Source organism: Prorops nasuta, unplaced genomic scaffold (genome assembly GCF_024137725.1).
Source record: "Prorops nasuta isolate Cenicafe-Biocafe unplaced genomic scaffold, Cenicafe_Pnas_1.2 PNAS00003, whole genome shotgun sequence".
In the NCBI taxonomy this organism is placed as follows: domain Eukaryota; kingdom Metazoa; phylum Arthropoda; class Insecta; order Hymenoptera; family Bethylidae; genus Prorops; species Prorops nasuta.
Window position 1 is genome coordinate 8,077,709 of NW_027116800.1, and position 19,764 is coordinate 8,097,472.

Genomic DNA, 19,764 nt, shown 5'->3' on the forward strand with positions numbered 1-19,764 from the left:
TAAGTATTTTCATAATCATATTTATACAGAACTGTTTTATAAAAATATATTATCATTTACGGAGATTTTTATTTATTAATAATTATTCTTTCTTACAAAATACTATTTATAAAATTATTTGTTGTCCTGTTCCTTTCGTCCAAAATTATTAAATCTTTTTTTCAATCACTATTATATTAATAATAGAATTTTTAATGGTTAATCTGCCAAAAAATATCAAATATAGCAGTATAATATATAAATTTCTTATTGTACTTTTAAAACTTATCTTTCAAAATACCTTATGTTATAGCTAAAGGTTTGATAGTTATAATAAGCATTTAACTATTGCAAGTAAAATATAGTCGCATTACCATATCATATACCACACAAAAGAAGATTTAATTTGAAATAGTTTATCCCTAACAGTACCATCGCTTTAAATATATTTTTCTGATATATCTACTGTGCAACTTTTATCACTATTACTCACAGATATAATATAGCTAATCAAAACAAATATAAAATATGGATTATAACATTTAAAAGAGATTTAAAAGCTATAGTTGACATCTTTAAATGAAATTAAAATTTTGTTAATGTAATTAGATAGATAGAAATTACAGTCGTGCTCTAATTTTCTCTTCATTTTGTATCATATCTAGTTGATTGAGAAAAGCATAGAGTTCTGCTACATACTCCTTTGGATACTTTTGAAGGTGTCCAACATGAGGAGACTTATCAAAAATTTTCATGTATGTCTAGGAACAAAATTATAATTAATAGCAGAATATATATCAAAGTTTGTATTTATTATACCTGCATCCCTAAAGATTCCATTGTTTCACGTACTCTTGTATTGCTGGCTACTGTACCTATTGGATCAGTATTGCTGACAAGAAAGAGAGCAGGAGCATGAACAATTGTTGAATGAAAGAGCTGGCTGGAGCGAACATAATATTGAGTAGCTTGTTTATAAAATGTTTTCATGTGACACCTGAAATAATTTGTTGTTACAAAAAACAAACATGTGTTTATAAGCACATAAATTAAAAGTGCATACTCCAAATATGTTTTCATCATAGATTGCAGAACAGGATTATTTGGAAAAACAGCAACTGGAGTACCTATTGATAATTCAGAAATATCAGCAGTACTATCCCAAACTTGTCCTACAAATCTGTTGATAACACCGTCACAGTTTGTTCGATCGCTTTGTATCAAATCTAAGATTTCTCCCCATAAATAACCACCAACTGAAAATCCATGTACTAAAACTTTACTATAGGCTCCATTTTGTAATAGGAAATTTAATACGTCTCCTGCAACTAGCTACAATAAAAATAATTGAATTATTTATTTAATTTATTTGCCTTCTGGAAAGATACTTACCCGAGATCCTTTTGTAGGCCACATTAGCTGCCAAGGACTAAGTGACACAAGTGCAATGTCAAACCCTTGCTCCAAATAGAGATTAGCAAATTTCATAACATGCTTGCGTTTTGCCAAGAGCCAACAAAGCATAAGCAAAAGAGGCCTCTTTTCAGTCTTACTTAGGTTTTGTTTCATGCTTTTAGTTGATAGCTGACCATTATCTTTTGAAATAAATTCAATACTTTTTGTGACATGATGACTGGAAATACATCTATGCTCTAACATACTGATCACCTGTACATATAATATATGTTTATAATAAGAATTAAAATAAAACATTTTTACTCACTGCAAGAATAAAGGTATTTACCAGATTGTGCTTTCTGTTTAATAAGCAAGATTGAGAGTAAATACTTGACCGCTGTTTGGCAATAATATTTATAGAGATTTTATAAAAATTCATTTTAAAATATGATTATTTTCTCTGTAATAATCTAAAACATATAAGGCAGCTTATTTTAGTGTACAATATTTTAGGCTTATAAATCCTAAGTGTATTTGAATTATCATCACTGAACGTAATAATAAGCAGTACAAAGTCCACAAGTCCATTAAACTTAATAATGAAGGAACTTTAAAGTATTGAAGAGTTTCTTTCATATCAATAATTAAAGTGCATCATATAATTCTTTAAAATCCACTCTATAAAATTAAAAGTATTTTGTATGTGTGCCTCCAAAATAATACTTTTGATTTTATGCCTAATATTATAAACTTGGCAATAAACCATTAAACTATACAAGTGACAATGGTGACAGTTAAAAAAGAGTCAAAACTGGTCAAAACTTTAACCTGAAACTTATACACCTACTGAGTATATATGTGTATTAGTGCAATGTATGTATATGTGTTGAGCAAAAATGCTATTAAATACATACGTATATATAAAGTCCAAATCAGTTGACAATAGGTCTGTTCTTGTTCGCTGGAATGCTGCACTAGTGCGATTAATAAAAATACTTGCCTTATTTCAACTAATAACACCAGTCAAGCAATTTAGCGAAAAAGAACAGGCCCATATAGCCATAAACTGGTAAGATTATTTTTTTATCCCCTCTCTTCCGCTGTGTGCGATATAAATGCGTGTGCGTGCGTATGGCACAGGTCGGATTACTCGGTAGTAAGTGTTAGTAAGAGCAAAGCAGGCAAACTTTTGACCAGTAGTAAATCTCTTGCCAAGATACGGTCTTTTTGTTTTTAAAAACGTGTATTCCTCCAGTCTAAAGTATTTGCTTTCCTGTAGCAGGTTTATAACGTCAGTACTTTCCTACATACAATTAACATTGGTAATAATATTATAAAAAAGTGAAAAGGGAAAGGCGAAACAGGCATTTTGTGAAGAATATGATACACGTTTTTAAAAATAGATACTACATTAATAATACAATAATAATTGCATTGGAACTTTCTTTATTAATATTAAACATTTCTTCAACTAAACTTATTATATGTATTAACAAATAAGGTGGGCCTAGCTTGGGTCATTTTACCTTAAATCATGTATTATATAGGTATAATTATATAGGAAATATTGATAAATACGCGAAGAAGAAATATTTTGCTTCTTTACATCAGAAAACATAAAATAGGAATGCTAATAAATGACTACCAAGAATTGTGATAAATATAAAAACTAATTAGTAGAGGGAACTCGAAAGAATTGCAGTCGTATCGAGGGTCCCGATATATGTATGTACGTATCTAGTATACTATTATATAATGTACAAGAGCTTATGTTTTTAAGTTTCGTCAAATTAAAAAAGACTATTAAAATATTGATAAACTTATGATAAAAATTTATCATTTTTATAAGTGTTATACCAATCATTCACGCTCGTCGGTAAGAGTACAATATTTTTTGCAAAATTCATTACTATAAAGTTATGGAATTTTACTATGAAAATAAATATTATATAACATTATATTATTATCTAAAGCTCTGTGGCTCGGCTCCTCTATTTTAATGAACTATACGGTTATTAATTCTTATATACAATATAAGTATAAAGTATTTTCTATTTTCTCGTCTAACGAATATATATATAACTATATAGTGTTAAAAAAAACGTTAACTTATTGTTGTTGATATGCGAAACTAAAAGAAAGTTTTCGATTATTTTTCTAATACAATGTGCGCTAATTTTTATTATGCAGAAAATACAACAAGACAATCAGCATTGAATCCGAAATACTTTTTGTGTGGAAAATTTGTAACATATTCTAAAAAATTGAGCAAGAAAACTTGAAGTAATTGAGCAAAGATTGTAATCATTTAACTAACCTAAATACTATTAATTTTACAAACCGCGCCTCATATTGAATTTTTATATGTATGAACAATGGCAATGATTAAAAGTAAGTTAGTTATACGTGGCAGTACTCGTATCGCAGTTTTTGTCTTCTCCCACTAAAAGCTCGACAGTATCGAACAATATAAAATGGCACTCTAAATTAAGTAATAAGAACAATGATGGAAATTTTAAGATTTTCGTGCAGCTTTATTTATACGTTACTTAGTCTTTATTCCTGATGAAGTTGTTTTTTTTTTATTATTATTTAGTAAAAGTGCTTAAATAGTATTTTACTTGATTATACGCAAAGTGGATCTCTAGTACATATTAAACATAAAGTATATAATCCCTTGTCTTACGATATCATGCAAGAGCTACGAGAGACAGGATGCTCATATGGCAAGGGACTAAATAATATATCACGTTGATATTGTATTGGCTAAAATAAAATGAAATAGTATCGCTTCTACATGTATAGAGATCTACTTTTTGCAGAAAAAGAACTTCGGTTTGCATTACCAATCAAGCATCGTTATGCAAAAGGGGATCAACGGTAGCGTGTACATAATAATTTACCAGGCGCTGCTATACTGATATTGAGAGAACATTGCAAACACTACCTTATTTTAATTTATAATTTAAGGATATCTGGTTTCAATAAAAGAGGTATGGTAGTATATATATCATTTTGTGGATGCTGCTCCTGATGTTGACACAGCACTATACGTATTATTACCGCCCTTGACATGCGTCGGGTGCTTATGCGTATCGGTCAACGATTTTCTCGGCGGTTTAGCAATCTGAGTCGTGGATAGACCACTAACCGGATATTTGTTCTTGCTAAACGAAGCCACGCTTCCGCACCTACTCCCGTTTGTCGGTGACGTTAACAAAGCTGAATCGGTCGGGTGCTTGGGAAATACGAAGGCTTTCGTTTGCTTCAACAAATATCGATCGTTGCAAAGCGCGGAAATCAACGGTAGGTCCAAATTGCGACTCTTCTCGCGCAGTGTTCTAATGTCCAGCATGCCATCTTTATCGTCTTTATCCGCGTTCTTATCGCCAAGGCCATTGTTCCTCTTGAGGATCTTCTTCAGAGACAACGTCGAGGATTCCGACGGTAGCGGACGACTCTTCTCCATATTTTGAATTTCATAGGACGATGGGGGCGGTGGGGGTGGCAGTCTGCGTTGCTTGGGCTGCAGCAGGGACTCTACCGTAGCGTTGGAAGTATTATTGAGGCATTTCCGTAGATTGTCGTCGTAGCCGCTTCTGGAAAATGATGCCTCGACATGGCTGAGATCCCGTTTGAAACTTTGATTGCCCATCGAGTTGGTCGCGTGGTTGCTGTATAAAGAACTGGTGCTGGCCGTGTAAGCGTTCTTTGGATGACCGTTGAAGTACAAGCTGGTAGGATTGGGATCCGTGTTGCTCAGATTAACGTTGGAGGCGTATTTGGAGATGGAAGTAGCAGCTGGATCAGGTAGGTAAGGTGTGCTACGGTACAGAACCGAAGTTTTGTTGTTGAAACGAGGATAACTCGGGGGTGGAGGATGAACAGCCATTGCTGCGAGGAGCGATCCCTGCTTGGCGTCGATGTACTCTTGCTTAGAGATGGCAGGGTCCTTTAGAGGAAACATTACGTAATCAACGTCAGAGTAGAGCTGTTGTTTGTACTGTTCGATTTGCGACCTGCTCAACTGATTGGTGTATACCGTGGCTAAGCTGGATGGCGCTGATGGAGTCGATGGGGGTGGTAGCGGTGGTAGCGGTGGGGGAGGCGGTGGAGGGGGCGGTGGTTGTCTGGGATGGGTCAAGGGTGGCGTAAGATATGGCAAAAGAACAGCAGGCTCTGCCCTTGAGGCTCGAACGTCCAGATAGTTGTTCGGCCCAACTACCAAAGCCGCGACCGGTGCATGGACCGGGGTTGGTTTCATCTTGTCACCGGGATAGACTGGTGGATGTATCAAGCGTGAAGATTTGGGAGGTAGCGGCACGACCCTCACTGGATCCCCGATTGCTGCAGTATGATTCTGTATCCTTAACGGCGAGCAAACCGTTTCCTTTTCCATCAAAGTTGCCGCTTGATTGACTCCTTTTATGTCAACCAATTTAGACGCTGCGGGTGGTGGGGGTGGTGGTGGCTCCCTCGGTGTTATCGCATCGTTTCTCGGTGGTGTTGGCGGCGGAATTTGAATCCTCTCACGTGGCAGGGTGTACGAGGTAGATAACGATACGGAATCCGCCGTGCCGGATGACAAATAGTCGTCGTTAGCGCTGTAGGATAGATGAGAGACTGGTTTCTCGCTTTTGGCCAAAGCATTTTCTTCCAGGTCGATCGTAGCGTAATCCAGTTGCGTAAAGTGAGAATGCGAGTACACCGATGGCATTAGCCTCTGTTTATCGCTGTCGGTTCTTGGAGGGGGCGGCGGTGGGGGTGGTGGCATCGTTACGTAGTCGGAGTCAGAATCCATCGAGTTGCTGATGGTTTTTCTCGGTGGATAACGTCCCACTATCAAATCGGACAGCTCGTCGGCGGACAGGAGTGGCCTAATGCTCGAAGGGTCACTGCCATCACCTCGAAAACTACCGGAACTCAATAGGCTGTTGCTACGTGATCTTGACTCATCGAAATTCAAGTCCAAGGACACTCCAGACATGATAGATATGACATTGTCGATCTCTTCGTCGCCCTCACAGACGCTGTAAATGGGTTCCTGGTCCTCGTTCTGCCTGTGCTCGCTGTAATCATCGGTGTCGCTGGTCTCAGACCTAAGTCCACTGTGAATCGTGTAGAATCCGGAAGTGACGGATGCCTCGTCGGTGGCCGATTGGGCGGAGCTTAAGGTACACACGTCGCTCGCTGCCGAAGACTCGTTCGTCTCCGTTCTGGGCGAGTAAATGTTCCCCATAGTCTCGTCCTGCATCTCGCTGCTCCTCAGGGTATACACTCCGCTTGTTTCACTGGCTATCTCGGTACCTGTTTTCGATGACTCAAAGGTTAATTTCTGTCTTTCTTCCATAAATAAATTCAAATAAAAATATAAATATTTTTATACCCTCTTCCTCATGCTGCTTAGCCTCCGTCACTCTTTGCGCTATTGCCATGGAGAATTGATGAGTATCGCGGCACAGAGCCAACAATAGTTTGCTCTTATCGTCGCAGCCACTGTAGAGAGTAAGCTTGTCCGATTGGTCGACTGCTCGGATTTCAAACTTCTTTCGCTGCATTGCAGAAAGAAGGAATCTTGTGAGAAGTGTTATTCTTTTGAAACTATCATTTAATACAATCTGAAAATGCTTACGTCGAAACAGAGTTTTCCAATGTTGTTCCAGCTGAATACTCGGGGTGCATTTTCCTCTCCATATACTCTGACTCCTCGTGCGGATATCGCGAGGAGTATTCGTCCTGGACCGACCTCGTTCTTGCTTCTTCGGAGCCTGTAAAGGTGTGCGTTAAGCGGCGCATCCAGACGCATTGCCTCGCGGATATATTGTAGTTCAGCGTCCTCCCTCGATAATCCACGATTTTCGCGATGCTGCTCAGACAGCACCGACAGTATATTCGTATCCGTGCACATCTGTCAAATAGATTCATTGATATATATTTTTGTAGTTTTTTTTTGGGTGTGGGGGGAGGATTTAGAAAATACAGGGTGCAGTTGGGTGGCTTACGTGAGCTGGAAGATAGTCAGTGGGCTTGCAGTAACCATTGAATCCAGCGTGGGGCAATCGGTGCCTCTCTTCGGAGTAGTCACCCTGGTCCGCTTGCAACGCCAGGCCAGCCAGCGTGAGCAGAGAACCGACGATAGCTGACTCCTGAAGGGGGTGCTGGGGATGTAGATTCTCCACACCGCCCCCATGTCTGACCACGTTGTCCCGGAGTTGCAAATAGTAATGATGTCTCGTCGTTTCATCGCTAAATATAATTTTTTAAATATATAATATAGCGCATGTGTGTGTACAGTGTATTATTTTAAATAATACAACACATTTTTCCTAAAACTCTCTTGCAAGTAAATAGATTTCCAACTAAATTTTTTTCTTTTTGGATCAATGTTTTTACAGTTAGATCTTCGAGAGCCACTCTTTGACAAAATCGTTCTAAATATCTTGCCATTTCATTACAGAAAGATTTCTTACAGAACTTTGAAAAGTAATATTACTGTATATACCTTAAGAGCAATGGTGCATCAACGTAATAACGTACGCGAAAGTATAATACAAAAGCTGGCCGTCCACTGCTGTCTAAACCCTGAAGAACCATAAATGCGTTTAATTAATTTTTCATCTTTAAGCTTCTGTTACAATAACTTACATATGTATGGGAGTTTCGCCAGTTTTTCGGTGCGTATTTGCTAAGTTTATTTTCCGAGTCTACAAAAAGATACTCGCCATCTGAAATATATTTAAATAATTATAATATAATATATATTATTTTTAAAGAGAATTGACCACTATAAAATCTTGTTAAACTCTGATATGATCAGGTACCTGATAATATTGCCAAGCCAAAGAGCTCGCATTCTTGCATACCCTGCTGGCTAAGAATTATACATGTTTGCGCGTAGACCTCCTTTACACGAGATTTTGCCTGCAAAATAGAGCATTCATTATTCTCATAAAATCTTTGCAATGATCGATGACGAGGGAAAGAGTTTGGTGAAAAAACGAGAGAATATTTTAGAGGAGCGAGTCTCAAGGGGGTCGTTGAATTAGAAAGAAGTAGTTCGGAGAAATGGTTCGCTCGTGGAACGTTGTAAGACGTGACTTGATTTTTTCATTGGAATTTTGGGATGTTGAGGAAGGGGCAAAAAGGCGGACACGTGAGATTTTCCGCGATAGCACGAGAATGGAGAATGGTGCTGCATTTTGAAGTGAACTTGGGCTGAAAAGATAGTTCAGGTTCGGGAAGGAGTGGTTGGTTTTTAAAATGCTTGGGAGCGAGAAATGAGAGATTGATAAAGAGCAAAGAGTAATTAATAATGATTTGGACGTAGTGTACCTCGACAACAAAGTAGAGAGGGTCACCGGGTAGAGCGTGTACGGCGAGATAGCGGCTGGCGGACACCAGGGGTTGAAGGCAGGACCGCGCAGCCGTAACACCGCTACCACGCATGCTGCATGCTTCATTGCGCCGCCGTTACGTCGCCGTCCCCCAGCGTTTACTTCACTCTGAAATCAAAATCACCCCATCATCCACTCTGTCCCCCTCTTTATTCTTACTACAACTGGTCTGCCTTCTCGGCTCAACATAAAATAACAGCTCTACCCCCTTTTCAAGGTGATGCTGTGAATTTTTACTCTTTAAAAAGCTCCTTAATATTTCAAAATTTAATCAAACATCATTTTTTTATTATTTACTATACATATATACACACGAGACGAGATAATCTGCGAACATCAGCCTTTTGCCAATTGATTGCAACAGTTTGATAATACGGGATATTAAAATTCATACGGCATAGCGAGATGAGAGACAAAAGAAAGCAAAAATGAAACGCAAGAGTTTAGGGTAGGGTATGGCGCGAGTCAAGGTAGGATAAGAATGATAAGACAGAAAAAATATGCAAGTAAAGTAACTTTAAAGCGGAGTAAATATTGGGATAGGGTTAGATATGGCCAAGAATTGAATTTATAATTAAGGCAACGATCAGTGTTCGTTAACCTCTGGTTAATGTTAAAGTGGAGCAAATTGAGGCAAGTCGAGTCTACGGTTTGTGTATAAAAAATAGATGGAAGGAGGAGGAGGAGGAGGAGGGGGGGGGGGGGAGAAATTTGGGGCAAATTAGAGGCAAATTGTGGCAAATCGTGACAAATCGGGGCAAACCGCTATGGCCTGGAGTAGTTTGAGTGAGTTTCAGGCACGACGAGCGCGCCAAGTTTTTCAGGTTAATTTAAGCGAGCTGTAAGGAGTATAAGCGAAGGACTGACGAAGGATAACGCCAGCGCGCGAGGCTCATCGAGCGGACGGTGCTCGATGCGAGCGAAGGACGCCCGCATTCCATGCCACAAACCTGGTGTAATACGAGGAATTGACCGACCGGACAGGAGCAAGGCGAGGAGCGGAGTAGAGAGGAAAGGAGTGGAACGAAACCGAGCCGAGACGAGTCGAACCGATCTGAAACGAGCATGGCTCTTGGGACAGGAGGGAGGGGAGAAGAGCCAAGTCCAAAGAAACGTAGTAGTAGGGGGACCAGTCTTCCTTCCTCTCTTTCGTCTCTCTCCCTCTCTCTCTCTCTCCCTCTATCTCTTTCTTCCTCTTTCTTCCTCTTTCTCCATCTCTCCTTATATACTCCTTTCAACCCTCCTTTCCATTCCTCATTCCTCCACCCCACCTCCCCTTTCCCTTCTTCACACCCTCGTCCCTTTTTATCCCCCCCCCCCCCAACTCCACCTCCTCCTCCTTCTCCCTACCTCATCCTCCGAAGCTATTGCAGATTTTAATGGCGATCCGATTAATGACGAGATTCCTCCGAATCAAACGGGAATACAAACACGGCCTCGATTTTCTTCCATTCTTCATTGATGGCCACTTCAAACCAATCTGCATTTTTCAAACTCTCTTACAACCGTTCTTCATCATTTAATACCTCATCCACTGCAATAATCGTATTTCAACAACTCTCGCCCATTAAATACTATAAACTTAACTTCAAGCTCTTATTCGTCCGATGCGAGCTACTCTCTTGTGCATGAGATTTCAATGGGTATACCCAATCAAGATACATAGTACTAACTGGAGAATGTTTGTGTCAAATTTCAGTGAAAAATTAATAACAATAATCGTACGAATGCTGCTAAGCTATATTTATCGATTAATTAGTTTCAAAAAATGTATGCGGAACTAATCTCTCGTGCAGATTATTATTTCGTGTAACGGGAAGCAGTATTTTCGGGAGTAAAGAGGAGATGAGGGAAAATGATTTTAGGTTTGAAATTCTGCGCAGAGAATAATGCAGATAAATGAGGTAGAATTTAAATCTGGAGATTTAAAGCAAGAGGGTAATAAGCGAGGGGGAAGAAAACGGTAGAGTAGAAGTGAGAAAAACAAAGTCGAGCATGGGGATGAAGAAGATGATAGAAAAGAGGGAGAAAAGGAAGTAGAAGAGATAGCGGTTGATTCCTGCCCAGAATGGACCAGTATATAAAGCTAAGAACAGTTGGACAATACAAACTGCAAACGGTGAGGCAGGCAGGCAGCTGAGAATGCACGGCAGCGGGCATGAGCCGTAACTCGTAACACACACGTGCATCCACGGTGGAATTCTGTGGAATGCGCCCTTTCGCCGTGAAGAAAACCACAGGAGAATCGAGAGAGGAGAAGAGAGCAAAAGAGAGGGAAAGAGAGCAAAAGAGAATCCCCGCCTTCAATTTCGAAGCTGGAACCTCCAACCGCCAACCTCCTAACCACTCTAGACTTACCTACACCTCCACAGGCCTCTCCCCCCCCCCCCCTCGCTCTTCTCTCTCTCTCTCTCTCTCCCTCATCCTTTTTGATTCTCCACTCCTCCTCCCTTGCACTCTTCCATCCTACGCTCATTCTCCCGCCACTCTCCTCCTGCTTCCTTCCTTTTTCATCCTGTAGCCTCTCTTCGACGACTACCTGCCCCATGCTTCCAATACTCGCTCGCTTGCTTATTCGCTTTTGCCTCTTGCCACTCGCTTTTACTTGCACTTGTTTACTCGCTAACTCACTAATTATTACTAGCTCGTTCTTCGCTCTCTGGTTCTATTTATTCCTTCCATACATATATACAATCTCTGTTTAACACGGTTAGCATATTTTATTCATTAATCACGAGTTTGCGAGTTTTCTTCCTATAGTATACTATATATAAAATGCTTTGTACAGAATCGTAAATCTCTTGTTTACTCTATTAGATTATTATTTGCCACTCGGCAGAGATTTCCTCTTCGGGTTAAGAGACCGCTCGCTTCTTTTCCGTTTACCTGCTGCTAGCATCCTCGTTTACCTGCCACTTCCAGCCTTCCGTTTACCTGCTTGGTGTTAAACTCGCGAACACTCTCTCGATTCAGTTTTGCTGTCTTCGAGTAGTCCGAATTCGGTTCTGTACTGCCTTCTCGCTCCTCTCATCGTCTCATCGTCTTTCGAATCTTCATCAACCTGTCCATTCTCCGCTGCTCCTTCGCCAATATTTTTTCACTCCAGATGCCAGCTTAATTATTCCAACCTCAGCATTCTCTATTCTTTCTATCTTAGACCTCCATATCCAATGAGATATTTCTTCTTTCCCTCCCATTTCAATCACGTTTATTGAGTCTTTTTTTATTACCAAATCATTTCATTTCTTGCTTCTCACGTGTCTCTGCATAGATACGAAATGACTCATGTCGATATTTCACTGAATTTTATGCTCGCGGAAGAACAACGAGGGATAATGGACGATGCTATAATTTGAATTCTTTCGTGGAATGTGAAACCATGTTGAGCAACATCTGTTAACGAAGAAATTCAGGAATCGTGATGGTTTTAAGCTCGTTCCTCTTTGTATCAATAAACAAGAAGTGGTGACGGAGAGGAAGTTTTGATTACTATATAAGATTACTCGATATCGAACACGTGGACTCTTCGAAGATGCGACCGCTTATAAAATAATCCGAATCTCGTAATACTACAAAATCCGTTGCTTTTATGCCTTCCTTGACATTGCCCAAATAAATTCATTTTATCTCTTAATCGTCACATATAAGATCTTAGCTACCAGGCTTGACACATCCTTCTCTTCGTGCATGTTTATGTCGAATGGGAAGAATGAACCGAGTCATGAAGAAAGGGTGAACATATAGAACTATATACCATGAAATTGGGGAGAGACGATGAATGGCTAGAAATAATAGAAAGTACTCCACAAATCAAAAACCGGGTAAAGAAAGCGGAATTCCGTTAAGATCAAAGAATATTAACGAAATCTTCATCGATCCATTCACCAATAGCCTGCATTCCTTGTGTAAAAGTCCGATCGATGCATTTTCTCTTCGTATAAACTAATTGTTGTTTATATCTAACAGGAACTTTCAATACGCTTTGGATATTGTACCTGGAAATTCCTTTTTCCTTCATATATATTCCATCAGGTACAATATATAATAAAGCGTATAAAAGTCACCAAGGGGCTAATGTTAAAGCTACCATCCTTAAAGTAAACATTTTTAAGTTTTATAAGAAATAGATAAGGAATTTACCTGTTGACGTAATCAAAAAATTTATGTGAATGATTGAAAAATTCCAACGACATCCATAATCCTGTTACAAGAACACTGGATACTACATGTACAGAGAAATATATCAGGCGTGTGCAACAAGTGTATGCAAAAAATAAATACTCCTAGAGAATAAAGTGCAGGATAGCATAGATAGTGGTGCACGTCACATTTCACAACACAGTTTACACTTTTTCCATTTCGTACACACCAAAATGTGCTGCTTTTATATATACAGCTTTAGGATTCCTTCGTAGGCATGCAAATCACTTTTTTTCGCATTCGAATCAATTATAAGTCTGCCTTAATGGCTGTTTCAAAACAAGTTAGCTTTTATGAAAATTCAACAAACTCGTGCACTTTTTCATTAAAGGGAAATTTTAGAGCTCTTTAGGTTAGTTAAAAAGAGTAAACTAGGGAAGAATTTGGAAAGCATTGTCAAGTCAGATGCTACACCGACCAGCAGCGGCGAGAAACTGGCTAGTGGGCCTAGTGGCTAGTGGCTACTCACTACTGGCTGGCTACCACTGGGCAGTGGGCACTGGCTGCAGTGGCTGCCACTGGCTACTGACTGAACTGACTCGTCTGACTCTAGTGGCTCTACAGTCCCGCCTCCCGGGCCCCGGCTCAGGCCCGGCCGCCAGGCCAGCTTGGCCATTGCTTGGCATTCTCTGCCATAACTGAAAGACTGAAACAGACTATGGCTGACTTTAGCCTGATGTTGCCATTGGGTTACTTTCAATATACCTACATTATCAAATAATAGCATAGTTGCTATATGATGCTATAACCAATGTCATAGTTAAACCAAGTTAATCTATCAATATTCTAAACTATCCAACCCTTTTCAACAATTGAATAATTTAAAAATTAAATCAATTGAGTTCATTTTTTTGTTTTCAAATTTTCAATGTCATAACTTTCTACATTCATAATACGTTTTCTGAATAATAAAGAGTTACATTATTAATATAAAACAACATTTCTCTTAGTCAACATTAATACAAGTTTTCTCGGAATTTACAACATAGAAACGCAATTAAACCATCAGTGAGAAGTAAAAATGTAAGATTCTTTTAATAAATATTATATTTTTTATAAGAAACTTTATATGAATAATCAGTATTATATTATTATTAATTATTTATTCATCACTTATCTTTTCAACTTTTTATTCAATGACAGATCGCATTTATATAATAATAGGTCATGTTTTCAACTATTTTGTTGAGCTTTTGGTTTAATTTTTAGTTCGAGTTACCTCAAAAGAATATAATATATATGTATGTATATATATGTGTCAACTGTCAACCGTGTTTTATGTTATCGACTGAGTTGATGTATGAGGTTCGTTTAAGATGTTGGAAAATAAAAATTTTCACACATGGCATATTAACAAAAATCTTAGGAAAAATGTGAATTAAATAGAATCAATACGAGATAAAATTATTCTAAGGTGTAAGTTAAATACCTAACTATAGCGATTTAAATGTACCGCTGAAAAAGCTGCAAGTCGCAAAAGAGGGGAGAGGGGTGCCGCCAGTGTCGCCACCTATGAAGAAAATCAATTGGTAGACTCGCATCATGGCTAACTTGAGGAAATCTCCAAGGGGATACGAGCCACAAACCAATGAAAGAGGAGGCTCGTCAGAGTCAGCGAGCCTATCTAGAAAAGAAGAGAGGAGTAGAGTGTGACGTAAACGACGAGATCTAAACAAGCATCAGCTGTGTGGCAGTCATTGTTCTTGTCCGTTTTGGCAAATGCCAGGGAAAGAAAGACCATAAGGATTTTAATTCTTGTAATAGAATTAACGGAACAACTCGCAAAGAAAAAGATATATGCGAATCTCGCGATAGTGACTAATACAATCGAGTGATGATGGAGATTAATAGTATATGGTAAATGTAAGTGGGCCGAAAAGAGAATAGTAAAGATTAAAGAGAGACAGGAGAATTCTTGGTGGATAGTTTGAACAGGAGATTTGTTTTTGTTTGCTGAAGCAGCTGTGACATATCAATTCTTTTAGTAACGGTATTTAAGGCGAATTAAAAATTTTCCTTCAAGGATAGCTTTTTGTATGTGTGTGTGTGTAAGTGGGAGGGTGAATTCGTGTGCGTGTGGTTGCTCGTGTCTGTAGCAGGTTGAGAGATCAAGGGGTTTCAGGGGTAGCAAATTAGAAGGTAGAGAAGGCGTAGGTAGAAGGAAGAAGGGAAACGCAGTGTAGGAAGAGGATAGATAGATAGAGAAAGAAAGAAAGAGAGGGAGAGAGAAAGCGTATGTGTCCGAGAGAGGGAGACAGAGAGAAGCAGTGATAGATAGAGAAGGGGGAGTATTCGATCAGCAGTAAAGTTGGAAGTATATTTAGTGAATATAACAGGGACATTTTTGGGAGAATTAAGTTAGATAAGAAGTTGGTGAACAATTGAAATAGAAAAAGGGGGGAGGGAGTATTAATGAGAGAAGAAAAAGAATTGTGTCAAAGGAGAAAAACTGTGTTATATATTTAATAGTGGGTGGGGGGGGGAGGGAGAAAGAATAAGGTATCTGGTATTGGATGAACAACACTCAGCAGTACTCACTACTCAGCAGAGATCAAAAAGGAGCATCTTCGAAAGAGGAAGGGAAGAGAGAACGCCAGGGCGAAGCTGGTGAGCGAGGTCGAAGAGGAAGAGGAGGGACGAGAGACAACAATCGTGTGAAAAACGGGGCGATACGTGCATAAGCCTGGCCTCGAGCGGCGAGTCGGACGACGGTGGACTCGCTCCGCCACCGCGCAAAAGGTCGCGTAGTTCACTCCCAACTACCCTAGGACCAGCGGACGAGCACCACACCAGCTCCGACATGGAGAATTATCGGTAACGCTCTTCTTTCCAACCTGGGAGCATTGCGTTCGCTTAGTCAACTCACGGAGGGGACTCATCCCCTTCGTCCTTTGGCTCTACGACGCTCTCACAATTATCTTCTTCCTTCCAGAATCTCAAGACGTATCGACGTCGGATTCCTTTCATATGCGCTGTCCCTCCAGCTGTTTTACTTATTTCTTGAAATCCTTTCATCGCAATAGTCATTACTCTTACACACAGACCATATAATGTTTTAATAGCTTTACAAAGGTCCAGCGAAAGGACCTAGTAGTCTCAAGAACATAACTACCAATTAGTAAATCATTGCAATCACGGGTAATATTTCCGTGTGCATGACAGCATAATGCAGCAGCAGACGTCAAACGGAGCTGTTGGAACTGGACCTCAACAGAATGGGGCAACAACTGACTCGGGAGGGCCCCATACCAATGGCAACATAGTTCCAGAAACCAATAATGACATCAATGGTGTCAATGGCGATGTGAATCAAAGTGTTGGACCTCCTAAAATTATGGACAAAACAAATCAGGACATAGTTAGGCTCATTGGTCAACATCTGAAGACAGTTGGACTTGAGTATGTATTGAAATTTATGAGTTGTCTATTCTTTCTTATCTACAATAGTCTTTTCGTTATTGTATGTATTAGTAAACATTATTAAAATTATATTTATACAGTCGTACAGCAGATCTTCTGATGCAAGAATCAGGCTGTAGATTGGATCATCCTGCAGCAGCTAAGTTTAGACAGCATGTTATGGATGGTGACTGGAATAAGGCAGATCATGATCTTAATGAACTAAAATCCTTTTTAAATGGTGCTAACCAGAGTCTAGTTGTGAGATTTTGTTCCTCTTATACATTATTTCTTAGAAACTACACAATTTTCTTTTATATTTAATCAATGTCTTTATTCTCTCTTCTACAGGAAATGAAATTTTTACTCTTAGAACAAAAATATTTAGAATACTTAGAGGAGGGCTTGGTAATCGAGGCATTGCAAGTCTTACGCCATGAACTCACACCTTTAGGACACAACACAGGCCGTGTTCACCAGTTGTCTGCATTTATGATGTGCAGTGGTAGAGATGAACTTCAGGTATTGCTCTTTTACAAAACAAATATTACATAGTATGTAATACCCTTGGTTAGATTCTATTTGAGCAGTCAGGTTTTCAGTATGCCAATGTTCAAAATAAATATTTTATTAAGTTGTAACTACTCAAAGACGCGACAACCAGACGTGCGTAGGCAATTTCAGAAACTAACGTATAAATAACAATTTGATCGCTAGCAAATAGACACTTGTTGACAGACACGTGCTGGCTGGGACGGCAAAGGCTCAGCTTCCAGGGCTGCTTTGATGGATAGACTGCAAAAATATTTACCCCCATCCATTATGCTACCACCGCGTCGGCTTCATTCTCTCCTCTGCCAAGCTGTAGAGATGCAAAATCAGCAATGCACGTACCATATAACACATACTCAGGTAATCTTTAAACATTGTGTATAAAAATACTTAGTGAGAGTCAGAACAAAATGGTATTTTTTACGCATTGGTATTTTGTCTCGTAAATATTTTATCATTTTTATCGTGATACAGACAAGCTTGGAAAATGTTTCTCTGCTCGTGGATCATAGCTGCAGCAAAGAGCAATTTCCATGCCATACAACACAAGTACTCAATGATCATTGTGATGAAGTTTGGTATTGTAAATTCTCTCCGGATGGCCTTAAGCTGGCAACGGGCTCTAAAGACATGACAGTCATGATTTGGGATGTTGATCCTGTAAGTAGTCTCTGTCATACTGCTGAAATTTGAAGAGCCCTGCTGCTTTCTATTTAATATTAAGTTTATTGTTTTTTTGCAGGAAACATTAAGGGTAACGCATAGAAAGACGTTGGAAGGACATACTTACGGTGTAGCTCTTATAGCGTGGAGTCCGGATAGCAGCCACTTGATAGCTTGTGGTCCGGAAGATTGCCCTGAATTGTGGCTTTGGAGCGTCGATACACCTGACTGTGAATTACGAGTAAAATTAAGTCAAAGCACCGATGACTCACTTACGGCATGTGCTTGGCATCGAGATTCTAATAAATTTGTCACTGGTGGCCTCCGTGGCCAATTTTATCAATGTGTAAGTTCTGTATTATTTTACTTAAGAATAAACAGAATTATCCTCATCCTTTTGTATGCAGGATATGGATGGCAATGTATCCGATTCCTGGGAAGGCGTACGCGTAAAGTGTCTGTGGTGTAGAAACGACGGGAAGACTGTTTTGGCAGCAGATTCTCATCATAGGATTCGAGGTTACAACTTCGATGAGCTATGTGATTTTACGATGTAAGTAAATGCACTTTATAGATATTTTTCACGCAATATATGTCCGTATTTATAGACGTCATTCGAATTGAATAAACCCCTGATTTGGAGTAATGTATGCGAATACGGGCAATGGACTTCTTAAGATCTTTTCAACAAATTGGTCAATTTTCATTGGTTTTACAGATTACAAGAAGACCATCCAGTAATGTCGTTCAGCGTTAATAAAGCAGATAGGCTTGCGTTGTTAAATGTTGCAAATCAAGGCGTTCACTTGTGGGATTTACAAGATCGCTGTCTAGTTAGAAGATTTCAGGGTGTGACTCAAGGACATTTTACAATTCATAGCTGCTTTGGAGGCGTTAATCAGGATTTCATTGCTTCTGGTAGCGAAGGTAAGGCTCGCTTTGGGTGTGTATTAAATATTAATAAGAAGGCATTCTCAAGAACTTTTTTCGATCGTCATTGTCTAGATAATAAGGTGTATGTGTGGCACATTAAGAGGGAGCTACCAATAGCAACTTTAACTGGACATAGTAGGACAGTAAACTGCGTTTCATGGAACCCTGTATATCATCAAATGATGGCATCAGTGTCGGACGATGGAACTGTTAGAATATGGGGTCCGAGATCCTCCTCACTAGAAAAGACGGATAATGAAAAGACTGGTTGGTTTTACTGCTTACATATTTTTCTACTACGAAAATAACGATACAAGCATATCTCTGCTTTAATAATGTTTCATACATGGTATAAAAACTGTATATTTTTCTCGACTTAATCAGTTTATTCCATTTTGATTGTTTAAAAGAATTTTTTAATTAATATTATGAATAATATATTTTTATCTGTTCAGCATTCACAGAGAGCAATTCGTCAAATGGAAGCAACTGGCATGAAATGGTGTCGTAGCGTAATACTACACAACGTCAGTGTTCTTATGACTTCATGGTGTTCAAAAGACTGTCCTGTTGATTGTCTCAAACAAATCCCTTCTGCCCTCGATGATTCCCTTTTTGTGCCTCGATACCAGCTTGAAACGGGTATCGCTAATCATATACAAAGGTGAACAAGGGAAGCAGAATGTTAGTATCTGATTTCTGATGAATCAGAAAAGCTAATAATTTAGTGTGGTTTGGGAGAGGGGGAAGCCTGCGTGTATATTTAATTTCCATTACAATGCGGATTTCGTACAGCGCTGTGCGTAGTCCGTGCATTATTTGAAACTAACAAGAGTGACATTATAACTTTAACAATAATCGAAAATTAAGAAAAGTATAACTATGATAAATACAGTAGAATTATATGATGATGTAGTGCGAGATAAGTTGTTTTAGAATCATTGCGATGATAAAACTTGGCACGCATAAATAAGAATAAAATTACAAAAATATGGCACTCGTGGCATTATAAATCTGATATGTTTTTGAATGGTAACAAAATGATGTGAAATTTAATTAAATACATAAATAAACTATTGTAAATAAAATTTCACGTCTCATATTTGTAACTAATTTTGTAAATTGTGAATTAAAAAAAATTATATTTTCTAAATGCCAGCAAATCGAAAAATATAAAATAATTCTTTGCATTATTTTATGATACATCAATTTATTCACGCGTTTGATTGTGATCAATGAGAATTTG

At 38.8% G+C, this 19,764-nt stretch overlaps 3 protein-coding genes across 4 annotated transcripts; 1 reads left to right on the forward strand and 2 right to left on the reverse strand.

The window, feature by feature from the left end:
* Window positions 1–47: 47 nt before the first annotated feature.
* l(2)k09913 (lethal (2) k09913) lies at window positions 48–2,164 on the reverse strand. The gene is made up of 5 exons (XM_066746397.1): window positions 1,724–2,164; window positions 1,372–1,647; window positions 1,043–1,311; window positions 799–976; window positions 48–740 (listed from the first exon to the last, which is right to left on the reverse strand). The coding sequence occupies exons 1-5, from the start codon at window positions 1,814–1,816 to the stop codon at window positions 600–602; spliced, it is 957 nt and encodes a 318-aa protein (XP_066602494.1). The 5' UTR covers window positions 1,817–2,164; the 3' UTR covers window positions 48–599.
* On the reverse strand, window positions 2,145–13,578 carry ex (expanded). Of its 2 annotated transcripts, none has more exons than XM_066746378.1 (10): window positions 12,912–13,578; window positions 8,710–8,879; window positions 8,199–8,298; window positions 8,023–8,102; window positions 7,880–7,959; window positions 7,380–7,623; window positions 7,010–7,285; window positions 6,764–6,929; window positions 2,292–6,684; window positions 2,145–2,205 (listed from the first exon to the last, which is right to left on the reverse strand). In XM_066746378.1, exons 2-9 carry the CDS (start codon window positions 8,821–8,823, stop codon window positions 4,388–4,390), a joined length of 3,357 nt encoding a protein of 1,118 aa, XP_066602475.1. In that variant the 5' UTR covers window positions 8,824–8,879; window positions 12,912–13,578; the 3' UTR covers window positions 2,145–2,205; window positions 2,292–4,387. The 2 variants fall into 2 exon arrangements, with proteins under 2 accessions (XP_066602475.1, XP_066602477.1); XM_066746380.1 differs by lacking the exon at window positions 12,912–13,578 and adding an exon at window positions 10,883–11,098.
* Window positions 13,579–14,643: 1,065 nt separating this feature from the next.
* Window positions 14,644–19,113, forward strand: LOC136786123 (WD repeat-containing protein 26). The gene is made up of 12 exons (XM_066747634.1): window positions 14,644–14,834; window positions 15,520–15,785; window positions 16,134–16,370; window positions 16,472–16,631; window positions 16,722–16,892; window positions 17,109–17,282; window positions 17,397–17,582; window positions 17,665–17,931; window positions 17,993–18,138; window positions 18,304–18,512; window positions 18,591–18,785; window positions 18,974–19,113. Exons 2-12 carry the CDS (start codon window positions 15,772–15,774, stop codon window positions 19,027–19,029), a joined length of 1,815 nt encoding a protein of 604 aa, XP_066603731.1. The 5' UTR covers window positions 14,644–14,834; window positions 15,520–15,771; the 3' UTR covers window positions 19,030–19,113.
* Window positions 19,114–19,764: the final 651 nt, after the last annotated feature.

Coding starts and splice junctions, on each gene's coding strand:
- ex (XM_066746378.1), bottom strand. CDS start 8,823: ATGCGTGGTAGCGGTGTTACGGCTGCGCGGTCCTGCCTTCAACCCCTG. Junction 7,960..8,022: donor GGCGAAACTCCCATACATAT/GTAAGTTATTGT, acceptor ATGGTTCTTCAG/GGTTTAGACAGCAGTGGACG. Junction 7,624..7,879: donor GATGCACCATTGCTCTTAAG/GTATATACAGTA, acceptor AATTATATTTAG/CGATGAAACGACGAGACATC.
- LOC136786123 (XM_066747634.1), top strand. Junction 16,371..16,471: donor CTGAAGACAGTTGGACTTGA/GTATGTATTGAA, acceptor ATATTTATACAG/TCGTACAGCAGATCTTCTGA. Junction 16,632..16,721: donor GTGCTAACCAGAGTCTAGTT/GTGAGATTTTGT, acceptor TCTCTTCTACAG/GAAATGAAATTTTTACTCTT.